This window comes from Nyctereutes procyonoides, unplaced genomic scaffold (assembly GCF_905146905.1).
Source record: "Nyctereutes procyonoides isolate TBG_1078 unplaced genomic scaffold, NYPRO_anot_genome, whole genome shotgun sequence".
Taxonomy (NCBI): domain Eukaryota; kingdom Metazoa; phylum Chordata; class Mammalia; order Carnivora; family Canidae; genus Nyctereutes; species Nyctereutes procyonoides.
Window position 1 is genome coordinate 20,313,804 of NW_026575082.1, and position 15,005 is coordinate 20,328,808.

Consider the following 15,005-nt stretch of genomic DNA (forward strand, 5'->3'; position numbering starts at 1 on the left):
TTACTGGCATTTCCAGATGGGAGCACCCGGTTGGCTGAGGGTTGGCTGAGTCTAGGTGTTGATTTGAACACCTGGTTGGCTGAGGGTTGGCTGAGTCTAGGTGTTGAGTTGAGTACCTGGTTGGCTGAGGGTTGGCTGAGTCTAGGTGTTGAGCACCTGGTTAGCTGAGGGTTGGCTGAGTCTAGGTGTTGGCCTGTGCTCCAGCCCAAGGGAGTGAGGAAGAAGAAGTCTTTTCCCGCAAAGACTCATACAGGTGGTGATTCGGTGTATCTGAGAAGGAGAATCAAGTGCCAGAGAGGCAAAGCATGCCATGCGTCCACCATGGTGCCTTCGGGTAGCACCCAGAGAAGTGAGTTGAGAATACCAGTGGCAGTCAACTGAATTTTAGTGTCCCTTCTGTCCCCTGACGTCTTGGCACCTGGCAGGGTCCCACACTTTGCTTCAATCCTGAGGGAGCCGTACCAGCCAGGGCTAGACCTGTTCCTGGTAGCTGAGGAGACACCTCCTTGGGCAAACTGGAAGTCTTAACAAGTTTCAGTCTATTAAAAAAAAAAAAAAAGTCCCTGCTACATCAAAAGAAAAGGAAAAAAAATAAAAGAAAAGAAAAGGAAAGTGGTAGGCTACACTGTGTACTTTAGTGTTTCATCGACTACCACTCCAAGCAAATTCCAGCCTCTTCTCCTACTGCCCCTTTGCCTGGAACCCTCATCTCCTGGGCAGCCACACAGCATCTCCTCCTTCCATTCAAGTCTTTGGTTCAAATGCCACCTCTTCAGATGGCCTTCCCTCACCACTCAACCAGAACAGCACCTCCTTTTGTTCTGTTGCCCTTCCCTGCTTTTCTTCCTCACGTTTGTCCCCACCTCTCATGTTCCCAAGTGTTTCATTGTTTTATAACATCTGTCTTCCGTCTGTGCTGAAAGTCTCATGAAGGCGGGGTGTCTGGTGCACCTCTGGGGTCACAGCACCCCACACAGCTCTATTCAATAAACGTTTCATTTATGAATGACTCAATCAAAGGTTAAATAAATGATGAAAATACCGTTGTTAGAAGCTCTGAATACAAGCAGTTGCCTGTACTCATTTCTTAGGACTGCTGTAACAAAGTCCCGCGGACTAAGTAGCTTAAACATAGCAATTGCTTGTCTCACGGTGCTGGAAGCCAAAGTCCAAGGTCAAGGTGTTGGCACGGTTGGGTTTTCCTGAGGCTGTGAGGAAGGGCCTGTTCCATGCTTCTCCTCGAGCTTCTGGTGGTTTGCTTGCAGTTTTGGGCGTTCCTTGGCAGGTAGAAGCATCACCTTGAGCTCTGCCTTCAGCTTTACATTCTCCTGTGTGCATCTGTGTCCGAATTTTTATAAAAACACCAATCGTATTGGATTAGGAGACCAGCCTATGCCAGGGTGATTTTGCCATAACTAATTACATCTGTAATGATCCTATTTCCTAATGAGATCACATTCTGAGATACTGGGAAGTTAGAACTTCATTGTAGGAATGGGGAAGGAGCAATACTCAACCCATAGCAGTGCTTCACATGTGTTTATTGTATAATGGATAAGCCATTCTCACGTCATTAAACAGAGAAGTAGGTTTGCTTACGTTATCCTGGGCGCCCAGGGATGTGTTGGTTTATGGTACAGATTACAATTAATGTATATGAATCACTTTGTAAACTGTAAACTGTTCATTAGACGTTAGCATAATCAGTTGGGGATGTTGATGAATTATTGATGCATTATTGAGAAAGAACTGATACCATGGATTTTCTTGTCTTAAAATCCCAGAAGCAGATCTTCCTTTATAACCTACCTGGGTCTGCAGATGGTTTAAAATATTACCCAGTTCTTCTCTACTACTCAGACTGCTTATCAGCAATAATTGTGGATAATGGATTATTTCATTTACTCATTGGACAAACATACAAATCATTTATTGTGTGCTATGCACTGTTTTAAATGCTGGGGAAATGTTACCTTGCAAACGACCCCATGTTGTTTATTGTTTGTCTCATCATTAGTTATTAATATTATCTGAAATTTGCTGATAAGGAAACTAAAGCCTAAGTGGTTGAGAAAGTTGTGCAAGGTCACACAGCTACTGAGTGGCAGAGGCAAACTGTGAAACCAGGCGGTCTGCCTCTAAACCTTTTCATTGGAGAATGTTCTTTCTTCATGGAAAATCTCATGGAAAAATTCAGTGTGTGACAAAACAAAGCAGAAGCGCTTTGGTTCAAGTTGGGATGGCAAAGCCCTGTCTACTTAGCACCTCCCCTTCCCCTGGGAGCCCTGTTTGAAAAGCCCTGATCTGGGAAATAACACCTCTTGGCGTGATGCCACTTATAAGCTGTCTTCAATCCACTGTAGCATAAAGCAAATAAAATTCTTTTCTCACTTTAATTAACTGATTGTGTTTTATTTTGAAAATTTTATCTGCCTAATCTACTTCTGGCAGAAATAAAATGCTAAGATGGATTTTCCCCAGGATGGTAATGCCATATGGCAATTTGGACTTTGCTGGCTTAAGTTCCCCTTGGGTTTCTTTATACAAATCAAGGACTGTGATCACAAAAATTTCCTGAATCAAAGAAAGGAATGGAATTGGATTTCATTTGAATAGAACTGGATATAAACTTTGCAACCAGATGGGCATAAACTACCTCCTCTGTTATCGGCTGCGTATCTTCTATGGTTATTGATAACATAAAATAATAGGAGCAATGGTATTAACCATTACTGCCCATTGAGTGCCTGCTGCAACCAATGAAGTTCAAAAAACAAAACAAAACAAAAAAAACCACTCCGTTCTACAACTGTAGGTGTTTTATTATCCCTATTTTACAGACAAAGGTAAGTTGAGGCTAAAATTCTACGTAACTTGTTTAAGATGGCCCAACTAGTGAGCGGAAGAGGTTCGATGTTTTGAGAAATATCAGTGATAAAGGAGCCAAATTCCTTGATATTAAGAATAAAAGGCTCAGAAGAGAGTATGTTTAGGACATATAACGTGGGGCCTGGTGTGATTTTCAAATTGTGAAAGACCATGAGAATGCATTTGGGATCGCTCCCAAACACTGATTAACTCCTATGCTGAAACACCTCTCATCATTTGTTAATGTACACGGTGGGTAACATATTAAAAAGGAAAAAAAGGATGCAAATCAATCACATGGGACCGTAGATCAGGGAGAATTGAACCGGAGAACCAAACGGAACTCAGACCACATTGGTTGTTCTGCTCACTTCTATTTTCCCACAGATTTTGCTCCCACTTCTGCTCCATCCTAACCCAGGGGTCAGCAAACTTATCCCATGAAGGACCAGATAGTAAATATTTGGGACATTGCTTGCCACATATTTTCTCTGCTGTTGTAAAGCAAAAGCAGCACAGAGAATATGGAAATGAATGGCTGTGGGTATTGCAAACTTTCAAGTACGAACACTAAATTTGAACAACGTATAATTTTCATGTGGCACAAAATGATGTAGCTGTTTTGATTTTTGTTAAGTGTGTGTGTGTGTGTGTGTTCATTTTAGACCATTAAGAAATGTAAGCACCATTGTGACTTTACAGACTGTGCAAATAGGTGGCAAGCCAGACTGGGCTCACATGCCTGCTGACCACACTCAGGCTTGGTCATCCCCCTCTGGTTTTCAAACACATGGCTTATTGTCTCAATGGGTGTTTCTTTTACTTCAAGTTGCATTTAATTGATGTTTTGGACCAAGCACTTCATCCCAGAAGAGACTTCAGAAGACCAAGTACCAGAGGTACTTGCACTCACATTCTGCAAAAGCAGACTTGCTGAGATGCAGCTGCCAAACGACTTTGGACGAAATAAATAGAAGCCATAGTGGTTGTCTAAGAGGATTTATAATAAAATGGAAAAATCTTGGCATACTCTGTCAATTTCATTGAAGATTAAGAATAAATTCAGGACTTAGAAGTATTCCAATAGCAAGCTAGTTTTAAAGTGATAATAGCTAATACGAAAATTCTTTGTGTGCTTTACCAGCATAGGTCATTGCTAAATTTTAAATATTTTTGTTGTTGTTGTTTTCCTCACCAGGGAAGCCAGCCTTAATGTAATAGAAACACCCTTGAACTTGGTGTCCCAAAGACAAAGGCTTGAGTTTCAGCTCTGTTCGTTTTCCAGTGACCTTGGGTAAGTTACCACCTACAGGAGTCTTGGTTTCCTGTTCAGTAAGGTAAGGTGAATAATCCTACCTCACAGGGCTTTTCATTTTATTGATTTCTTTATTTTTAGTTCTTTACTCTTTATTGGGGAAATTTATAACAAGAGACAAAGTAGAGGAACATAGTGAATTCCATGTGCCCTTGACCTATTTCAGTAATTCCCTGCATTTTTGCCAAATTTCTTCCATCTTTATCCCACCCCTTTTTCTCTCTCTGCTAGAGTATTTTACAGCAATTCTAAATGTAATATTTCAGTATGGATGACTAACAGAAAAGATCTTTTAAAGAATATCATAATTCTAATATACCTAGCAAAATTGCAATGGTTCTTTAACATAACCCATTAACCAATTAGACTTAAAGTTTCCCCAGCTGTCTTAAAAATGTCTTCATATACCTGGTTTATTTGAATCAAGAGCCAAGGAAGATTCAGATATTGCGTTTGGTCACATGTTTCCTTAAGACTCTTCATTTATGGCAATTTTCCTTCTCTTCTTCCCATCTTTCTTCATATAATTTGTGGAAGGAACTAGTTATTTGTCTCATAAAATGTCACATAATTTGGATTTGGCTGATTGCAACCTTCGCCCTTGTAGAGTCATTGAACATTTTCCTCTTGTTCAGATGCTTACTGTCCTTAGATATAGAGGCTTGGTTAGATTCAAGTTCAATTCTTTTTTAAAGCATACTTTGTAGGTGATGCTTTTTGCATGTAATTGTACGACATCTAGAGGACAAAATGTCTGGTTGTCTCTTTCTACTTCTGTCACGATTGATTAGTAAGGTTCCCAGGTTAATGCATTCTTCATCAACCTCTCACCTAGTGATTTTGGCACTGGTTGATGACTGTTGTTTAGATCCATTATTTCAGAAGGGATTGCAAAATGTAGGTCTAATTCTATCATCCACTTAGATTTATTAGCAGGACTTCTTTAAAAAAAAAGAATCAATTATTTGGTTACCATAAAATATAATTCATGCAAGAAAGGCAAGATAAATGCTTGTTGGTGCGTTTATCTCACTTCCTCTTTTGAGCTGATGTTAGTATAATGATGGCCTCTCTCCTTTGAGTTGGATGATGATGGTTACTGTTGGTGGTGGTTTTTCTCCTGTCACCATGATTTCAGGAATTTGTAATCCTTCGTATTTTTCAATCCTTCACAGTCATTCCTCTATCAGATTGGCTTTGTGTAGTATTAAGTCACCTTCTGCCTTCTGGTAGAACAAGATATCTCAGACTTACCTTGTATATTTCTTGTCTCAGACCTAAATCATTCAAGAAGCCATGATTTCTTTTTAGTAGAGAATGATATACTGAGACCATGGTCTGGGCACTGGGAGCATCAATTGCTTATATTTCGAAATTTTTGAGTGGCTGGACCTAGAATACATTTTTAGAGGAAAATAAATCATTATTTTATATTCATAATTTCAGTTTGGATTATAAGGTGTTTACAGAACATTTTTCCTCTAATTGTAGGATTTTTTTTCTCTATGTTCAAAATTTTAGTTCTTGATATTAAGAGAATGACTTTGTGGCTTTATTCTACATCATGCATTTATGTGGGTGAGTGCATGTACATGCACATACACATATACTACTTTCAAAATAGCAATACCAATATTTCCACTAACAATATTATTAATGAGTATAGTTTAAGATTGCTTTTCACTTCTTTTTGTTCTTAGGGCATAGCACACCTGGGATAAATAGCCCCTGGCATGTGTTTTAAAGCCACTTCAAGTAATTCAATAATAATTCAACTTGTTATACAGATATAGTTATTTGTGTATTTATTTCTTATTTTAGAAGGATTTCCTTTTCTCCTATTTAATTTAGTTTTACTTTATAATTAGGTAAAACAATTACATTGTCCAGTGTCAAAACTTAAATCACAGATTTTCCCCTTCTATCCACCTCTCCCTTCTTTTAGAAATTACTATGCTATACATCCTTTATATAACCTTTTCTGCACCATGTCTTTTTTTATTGAATAATGTATCCTAGAGAAGACTTCATAGCAGATTATTCAACTAGTCCTCTTTTTGTGGATATTTAGACTTTTCCCAATATTTTTCTATTACAAATAGTTCTCCAGTAGATGACCTTTATAGGCTCTTGAGAGTTAAAAAAAGAGTATAAAGTGACATATAAGTGAGATATATATATATATATATATATATATGATATATACATATAATTTGTTATAATATATTGTTTTAGTTCCACATTTATTAAGTGCTTACAATGTGCTGGAATATAAAGATGAATAAGATGCAATCTGTAGTCTTAAGTTTTTATAGTCCAATATGACATGGAGTAAAAAGAGACATTTTACATAGTTTCTTCTCAGATAATTTGATTTTTATACTTCTGATCAATGAATGCTTCAGCTGGTGCTGTTTTTATATTAAATTAATTCCTGGATATATCCAGATATCAATAATTAATCACATGTTTTACTATATTTAATTATAGTGCTAATACAGATCTTCTTTCAGTTTATGGACTGTATTATCATATCATCAAAGAAGTTAGTTTTGACTAACTGATTTGTGTTTTCCTAGAGCCGGAATTCACAATGACAACAGTAACAGTGACCACAGAGATTCCCCCAAGTGGTAAAATAAAAAATAACTCTGCCCTGTATGAGTCCACATCAGCTCACATTATTGAAGAAACTGAATATGTGAAAAAGGTATGCAGGTGTTGGAAATCGATCATGATTTTTTAAAATGCAACCTAACATGGATGGGTGGGCTTTGTTTCTCCCTCCATAGAACCTGTGAGGACACATTTGGTAAAGGACAATCCCAGCAGCTGAAATTTCAACACATGTTTGGTAACCTCTCTTGAGGACACAAACCTCTGTTCCCACACATGGCATAAAATTGAATCATGGGCCAGAAGGGTTCACAACACCTATCAGCACTTAATTTGCCCCACACTCTTCACCACTGCACTTCCTACTGTTTTATATCATTTCTCAGTTGTTTCATGAGTGTTGCTACTGTGCTCCCAACTAGATGTTTATGTTCTCTCTGAGTTACTGTCTCTCCTTACCGCTTCCTTTTCACGGTGTTGGGTTGCTCTCCTCAGTGATCACATGTTGGCATGTGACTTCATTACAAATGTGAAATCTTATGAGAATCCAGAGATAATGGCTGACAAAAGTATATATTCTTATGAACTGTTTCTTAGAACAGATAGAAAAATTTGAACCTCGCTAGTTTATAACTTACTTAGATTAATTCATCTTTGAGTGTCTTACAATTCCATAGGTCACTAAGCCATGAGGCTTATATTTCATGCATAAATTTGTATGATCTTCTCTTAGTAATTATTCTGTAGTAATTACTAAATAGTAATTATTCTATAGTAATTGCTAGCTAGTAATTATTCTCTAGTAATTACTAGCTAGTAATTATTTTGTAGTGATTACTAAATAGTAATTGTTTTATAGTAATTACTAAATAGTAAATTAGTACTAAATTGCTACATAGGAAAAATAGAATTAAATAGTATTAAATACTAATTACTAAATAGTAATTATTTTGTAGCATAATATTCATTTAGGTTATATTTTAGGTTTGACTGAGAAAGAATTATAAAGACCAAATGTTCATTTTCGGCAGTCTAAACAATATTAGCCTAAATGCAAGTCAGGTTGATGGCAGTTATTTAAATCTCAGATCAGTGTTTATTATTACTTTCCAGATAAATCAGGTATACTGTAGCTGGTATAAAGAAAAAAAGTATTTGACATTAAATGCCTTTGAAAAAAAATTTAAATATGCTTTTCTTCTAGATCCGAACTACTCTGGAAAAGATCCGAAATCAAATTTTTAAAGACGAAGTAGGACATAACAATACAAATCACAAACTAGAAACAAAGGTAATAAATTGATCAAAATGTACCACTTTATTCCTCCAGTAAATAAACATAAAACAGTATAAGCCCTATTTAAATAACTTTTAAGATAATTATTAAATTATTCTTTGAAGTTTTGAATGATGGATGTTAAATATTTTGTCAGTATCTAAAGATGTTACTGGGCATATGTATGAAATATTTAACCACAGATGTTATTAGCAGGCTCAGATTGGAAGGACTAGACCTTACTTAATATTTTAAATAGGGCTTACTTATCTAAAGTATAAGTAAAGATGTCAGCCCAGCCAGGATATAGGGCAGCAACATTTCTCAAAGGGTGATGGAGGTACAACCTTTTAGGCTCACCTGGGTCATGCCAATGGACACAGAGTCGAAGTTATTAAGCTGTTAGGCCAAGTGATCAGATAATTGATAAACTTGAATGTACCGTCTCCCCTGTGACTGGCCTTATATTCTTAATGTCAAGCAATCTACACTAGCCTTGCCTGGATTGTGCCGGATTAGAGCCCATCTGAAGCCAAGTGCACCTCATCAATACCAATGTTGTCCACTATATAGTGTAGCCATAGAGAATGAAGAACATAGGGTATGAGGCATAAACATTGTTCCCTTTATCATGCTCAGTCTGCCAAACTAACACAACCAGCTCCAAAAATTTTCTTATATTAAGTGCTCAGAAACTAGAAAAAAAGGTTAATGTTTGTGAATGGTGGTAAAGGCCAAAAAAAAATCCATTTTGGTTCTATTGAGTTGTTTATTTCACCTGTAAGTGGAGATTTATCATGGGTACTGTGTGTCTGATTCTGGGGTTGAAGGTAGAGGTTTGGGTAGAAGATCCAGGCCACAGGGCAGAGATTTTAGAAATAAAGATAGCATTTAAATTTATGAAATTGGAGGAGATTGGCAAATGTGAGTGTGGATAGAAATGACGGGGGCACCTGAGTGGCTCAGTCAGTTGAGCATCTGACTCTTGGCTTTGGCTCAGGTCATGATCTCGTGGGTCCTGAGATCGAGCCTTGCCTCTGGCTCCGGGCTCACTCAGGAGAGAATCTGCTTGAGGATTTTTTCCTTCTGCCCCTCTCCTCATGTGCATGGGAGCGCTCTCTCTCTCTCTCTCAAAAATAAATAAACAAATAAATAAATCTTTAAAAGAAATTAAATGGCAGGAAATTGAGCATTTGGTCCTGAGATATCCAACACTTTGGAAGACGAAGAATCCTCACAGCAGGCTGGAAAAAGGCACTAGTGAATTAGAAGGAAAACCGGAAGAGAGAGAGTCACTGAATGGCAAGTGAAAAAGGGTTTCAGCACTATGTCTAATGGTGCCGATGGGTCAAGTAAATTGAGAACTGAACATCCACCATTGGATATCACAATGGAGAGGTTGGTGACCTTGATAGGAGTTAGGAATGGAGATGAATTGTGTTGCCAGTGTGTCTGCCTTGGTCATCTCAAACCTCAAGATAGTCAGCAAATAATGGCCTCAAAGGACCTGCTCCTTCCTCTGCAATATTTACACACACACACACACACACACACACACACACACACAAACAAAACAAAACAAAACAAAACAAAACAAAACAAAACAAAACAAAAAAACGTCCATGTGGGAATTCAGCATACTGATCTAGGGCTTTGCTGCTCTCCAAGTGTAGGCAGTATTCCTAGCAGCAGCAGTACCAGGGAGCTCTTTAGAAACACAGCATCTGGAGCTCCACCCCAGACCTTGTGAATCAGAATCTGCATTTTAACTGGATCTATCACCAAGTGACTCATATACACATCAAAGTTCAAGATGCACTAATCCATGACCTTTGCAGCTATCTACTGCTGCCAGCAATCTACCTTCTACAAGACTCTTTCCATGGAGTATTCTTTTACAAATTAAAAACAAAATTACTTATATAGGGAGAGTGAGAGTATATAGTAGGGTATGGAGTGGAATAAACAAAACCATGATGGAATTACAGGTCTTTAAAATTTATATATTTATATATATTATTTATTTCACTATATTATTCTCTGCTTTTTTATTTCTGTAAATGTAACCTATATTTTGTACTGGAAAGAATATTGCCTTTGTTAAACAAACTTGGGTTCCAGTTCTGGTCCTGGTGGTTGTTTTAGGTATAACCTCCTAAAATACTAGAAAACACTTACTAATATTGCTAGTAAGCTTACTAGTGAAACACTCTCATCTTCAATTTTCTCCTCTGAATAATGGACATAGTGCCTTCTAGTGTTTGCAGCATTCAGACAAAGGGGGCTTTATAAAACCTCTAAAAGATTACCTGGCACATAATAGGTGCTTACTAAATAGAAGTCTAAAAGGAAGTTATTATTTTATAATTGTTTCATTTCAGGGTATGTAGAATTGTATATTGCCTTGAAATAATTTGGAAGAGCAGAAAGCATAGGTAGGATAGATACTCAAGAGGCTGTTTCATGTACTCTCCCACTTACCGTGTTAACTGAGGCTCAGTACCTCACTTTTGATATCCGTAAAATTGATGTAGTTGAGTTAGATAGTTTCAAATTATCTTTCCACTTCCACATGTCCTTGATTCTAGATAAGATTTATTTTATGCTCTCTAAGTTTATTTTCAGTAGGTAAGAGTTTACACTGGTCATGCTGGCAATAACATTCAGTTCTGATATCTCTGGAAATTTAATATGGGGTGATTACAGTGAAGCATCATTGAACATTGACTATTTTGTATTGTAACTATTAGGTCCGATTATATTCGTTTATAATACAATGTAACCAAAATGCATCTCTGTCTGCAACTTAGATTAAAAAAAGGGGGGGAAATAGGCCTTGTGAATATTATATTTATCTCCCAAAAAGGACTTAATGGTATATTTAAAACTATAGGGAATAAAAACTATAAAAGATATTCCTCTACCTTTTTTTAATATAAGAACCTAATCAAATTTGAGCAAATACAGAGGCCAGCTGCTTCATCTAGAATTCCCCTTTGATATTTGAATTCAAAATATTTATTTTATTTGTGCTGACCTGAATGGTTTTTGTATATATATTAGTAGTGAGTGATAATTACTGTTGTCAAAGTTTGTAGAGGAAAAGAATAGTCAGGTTGACGATTTTCATGTTTGTTCATTTCAGCATTGTCGAAACATTCAGAGTGGCTCGGATTTTGAAATGGATCCCTCTTTTCGCAGTTTGGATCTGCTCATGGAAAGGATGAAAGGGAAAGAACAGCAGCTCTTAGAAATGAACAAAGAAAATGAAATATTGAAAATAAAGGTATGGCTATCAGGAGAAATTTTTTTTTTTTAAGATTTTAATTTATTTGTTATACGGGGAAGGACAGATGGAGAGGGAGTGAAAATCTCAAGGAGACTCCATACTGAATGTGGGGCTCAATCTCACAACCCTGAGATCATGCATGACCAGAGCTGAAACCAAGGGTCAGATGCTTAACTGACTGAGCCACCCAGGAGGAATTTCTGGTAGTTATTTTAGGTGTAGGAGAAATTTCTGATTTTGTGTTTTTGGGCCTTTGAGCCAATAAGATAGTTTCATGGATGTGTAAAAGCAGACAGACATCCTTCCACATCCACGGATCCACATGTATGCTCACCTTCATAGAGAACCACTTTTCCATTTTATAAATTAAATCTCACTGTTCTATTTTGGAGACTACTTTTACTGTTGAAAAGATTTTACAAAAGTTGAACGGATATAAAGTTTCGGTTGTGCGAGATGAATCAGTTCTAGAGATCTGCTGTTTGGTACTGTGCCTGTAGTTAATACAGTGTCATACACTTAAAAATATGTTAAGAAGGTCGGTCTCATGTTAAGTATTCCTCCTAAATAGTTTTTTAAAATCTTTCATATTTAATAAATATTAATTAGAACGCTCATAGTCAAATGGCTCATTATTTTGTTTAATTAACCTATTATTGGATGCTTTATATATTCTGGGTTGGGGGGTTATTATATTTGCAGTCCTGCAATGAATATTTCTGTAGGTAAATCGTTGTGGCCATTCTTGATTATTTCTTTTGGTTAAATCCTGGACACTTGCCTTAATACTCACATCTTGTCCCACTGCTGTCTTAGGAAAATACATCTTTTTAGTATCATGGACATCAACGATAAAATGTAAATAAGTGTATAAGCTGATGAGACACTGTGGAACTCTTTGAAGGGTGCAGTCTATAAGTGCAGGGCACTGATTGTGGAGCTTTGGTTTGGCCTGGTCGGTGCAAATCCTTGTGCATGATAGTTTCCCTAAATAGGATATTTCTCATTTTACTTTTTCCTCTTACTAGGTAATAGTGTCTTTTCTCCTATTTGCTGTATAGGAGGGTGCGAATGGTACAGTTATGGCCTCTCTGTTTTCAGTCACCTATCAGACTGTTCTGACTTTAATCCTTTCTACTGTAAATGCCAAAACATACGTGACCTCTTTTTCTAGCTGGAAGCCTCCAGAGAAGCAGGAGCAGCGGCTCTGAGAAACGTGGCCCAGAGATTATTTGAAGTCTACCAAACACAGTCTGAAGAAGTTAGGAAGCAGCATGAGGATGGTAAACGCTTACTGGAGGTACTGGGTTAGCAGCTTGTCTTTTGGAGAATTGACACCCCAGAGAATGTGTATGTGTATTGGTTCACGTCTCCCTTTTTGAGGTTAGATGTGAAATAAGCAATGGCCCCATGTCTTTGGCAAGCCTTGGACTGGGCAGGGTGCCCATCTTCTGTCCTGATCTCTCCCCACATCCTGCTTAGCCTGGCACCCAGACATTGTTCAGCTGTGGTGTTGCCACTCTTGCCCGAGGCCCCATGGAGCACAGGTGGGAGGAAGCTGGGCCACCCTGTCTAGAAATCAGGGCTGTCCCAGGGACACTGGCCAGTGACTCCTCTCCTGGTTCTGCTTTTGACTAAGTAGATGACCTAGGTAGAGTCATTTTCCCCTCTCTGGAGTTGGATTTCCTTGTCTCTAAAATGAAAGAGTTGGGCTAGATCAATGGTTTCAAGATGGTTTTGACCCTGTCCTAGAATACATTCTTCAAATTTAAAAAAAGTATCTGTACATTTATATTTTAAAATACATATTTCATATTTCAATATATAACTCTATAAATTAAAATATTTTAAAAACAAATATGTATACATGTGTCTATATGTGTGTGTATACATATGCATAGACATACACATATAAACACATGCATACATTTTTTGGTTTATTTTTAAATCTGACGTATACATTTAAAATGTCCAATGACCAATACACCATTATTTGAAAAATGAATTCTAGGATTGGGAAAAGGAAGAAAGAAATGTGTGTATGTTTGTGTGTGCGAGTGTTTATATGTATATATTCACCAAAACTCCAAATAGGGAAGCTCATTCATGCTGGGGTGGGGTACGTAGGCCTCTGACAGCTCAGGCCCAGAAGAGATCTCCACGGGATCATAGTAGGAAATCCGCTGTGCAGGTGACACACTTTCATGCTTCTGTGCTGGTGATGGTCGGAAACTCACATGCATGTGAGGGTACAGATAAAGAACTGTAGTGAATGAAGTGAGCACCCAAGTGCTCCATGTGAGTGAGTGGTCGGCCTATAGGGAAGGGAATGCATGTGTTCTGCAAATCCTGAGGATGCCTGGCAGGAAAGCCCTCCTGGTGTTTCCAAAGGAAAGAAACTAGATACTTTTTTTCTACTGTAAAATCTCATATTTTATTAAATATAAATGCCGATGTGTGCATGCATGTCAGTTAGAAGTCACTTGAGACACTCAAGTGTGGCCTGTGGGCTGCCAGATGAAGACTTCACTTCTATGATCTTTAGCACCGTTCCTGCTATAGGACTGGGGAATAACCCCCAACACAGTGGGGATCATTATTCTGCTTTTATGACGCTTTCTGATTAAAAATAAAACATTAAAAAGTGAAACATTTTTTACTTGAGCATCTAAGATTTTAATTCTAATTAAATTTCATTGAGAAAAAGTTAAAAATCTTGCTTTTCTTAAATTAGCATCTGTCTTTCTTATACCAGTCGGGGTAGCATGTTTTATGGTAACAAATGTAAACATTCTAGAAATAATGCTGAAATATTATTAATTCTATATTGTTTAGTGCTGTTGCAGCCCATTGAGTTTGTTTTGGAGGAAACACTAAATTCAAAAGAGTAATTTGAATGAAGTGTGAATAATTAAATTTTTTGGTTACTCAAAATTATAGAGGGCAATACTATCTGTATAAACTTAATAAAAACAATAGTTTCACCATTGTCTTACTGACCAAAGGTTAACAAACTTGAAAAAGAACAGCAATTGAAACAACATGCTGAAAATCTGAATCAAATTGCTAAAAAGCTTGAAGAAAAACATAATCAAATCACAGAGCTGGAGAACCTTGTGCAGAGGATGGAAAAGGTGAGCCCCTGGGGAATTAGAAGAATTTCTTCCAGACAGGGTTAGGGAGAGAATGAAAGAAAATAACACTAAAATAAATAAGATATATAAATCTATATAATTTATATATAAATATGAATTTATTTATTTATAAATATAATTTATAAATTTATATAATTAAATGTATTAATGTAATAATATATATTTTTTTTTAGCAAGAGAGTATGCATTGCTAGAGCAAGCAGGGGGAGGGGAGGGGCAGAGGGAGAAGGAGAGAGAAAATCTCAAGCAGACTCTCCACTGAGCATGGAGCTCAACATGGGGCTTGGTTTCACGACACTGAGATCATGACCTGAGCCAAAATCAAGAGGAGAATGCCCAACCGACTGAGCCACCCAGGTACCCCTAAAATACATAAAATATTAGTTGAAAATGAGTACACTTTTCGACAACTAAGACTTCAGAAAGAACTCAGTAATGTTAGTCCCTCCCCTTACACACTTAACATGGTCTGTTCTGTCACTAATT

The 15,005-nt window shown here is 37.2% G+C and overlaps 1 protein-coding gene across 4 annotated transcripts in view; it reads left to right on the forward strand.

The window, feature by feature from the left end:
* The window catches only part of LOC129514421 (coiled-coil domain-containing protein 68-like), a 50,609-nt gene that overhangs the window by 9,659 nt on the left and 25,945 nt on the right, over nt 1-15,005 (forward strand). For 3 of the 4 annotated variants that reach the window (XR_008665440.1, XM_055332970.1, XM_055332971.1), the window contains exons 2-7: nt 4,067-4,162; nt 6,763-6,893; nt 8,004-8,090; nt 11,221-11,361; nt 12,539-12,664; nt 14,370-14,498. Coding sequence is in view for 3 of the 4 variants with exons in the window: in XM_055332970.1 (XP_055188945.1) it covers nt 6,777-6,893; nt 8,004-8,090; nt 11,221-11,361; nt 12,539-12,664; nt 14,370-14,498 (600 nt within the window). In the remaining variant the exon portion in view is untranslated. Of the gene's footprint in view, nt 1-2,759; nt 2,847-4,066; nt 4,163-6,762; nt 6,894-8,003; nt 8,091-11,220; nt 11,362-12,538; nt 12,665-14,369; nt 14,499-15,005 lie in introns of those variants that run through there. The other variant, XM_055332972.1, reaches the window with a different exon arrangement.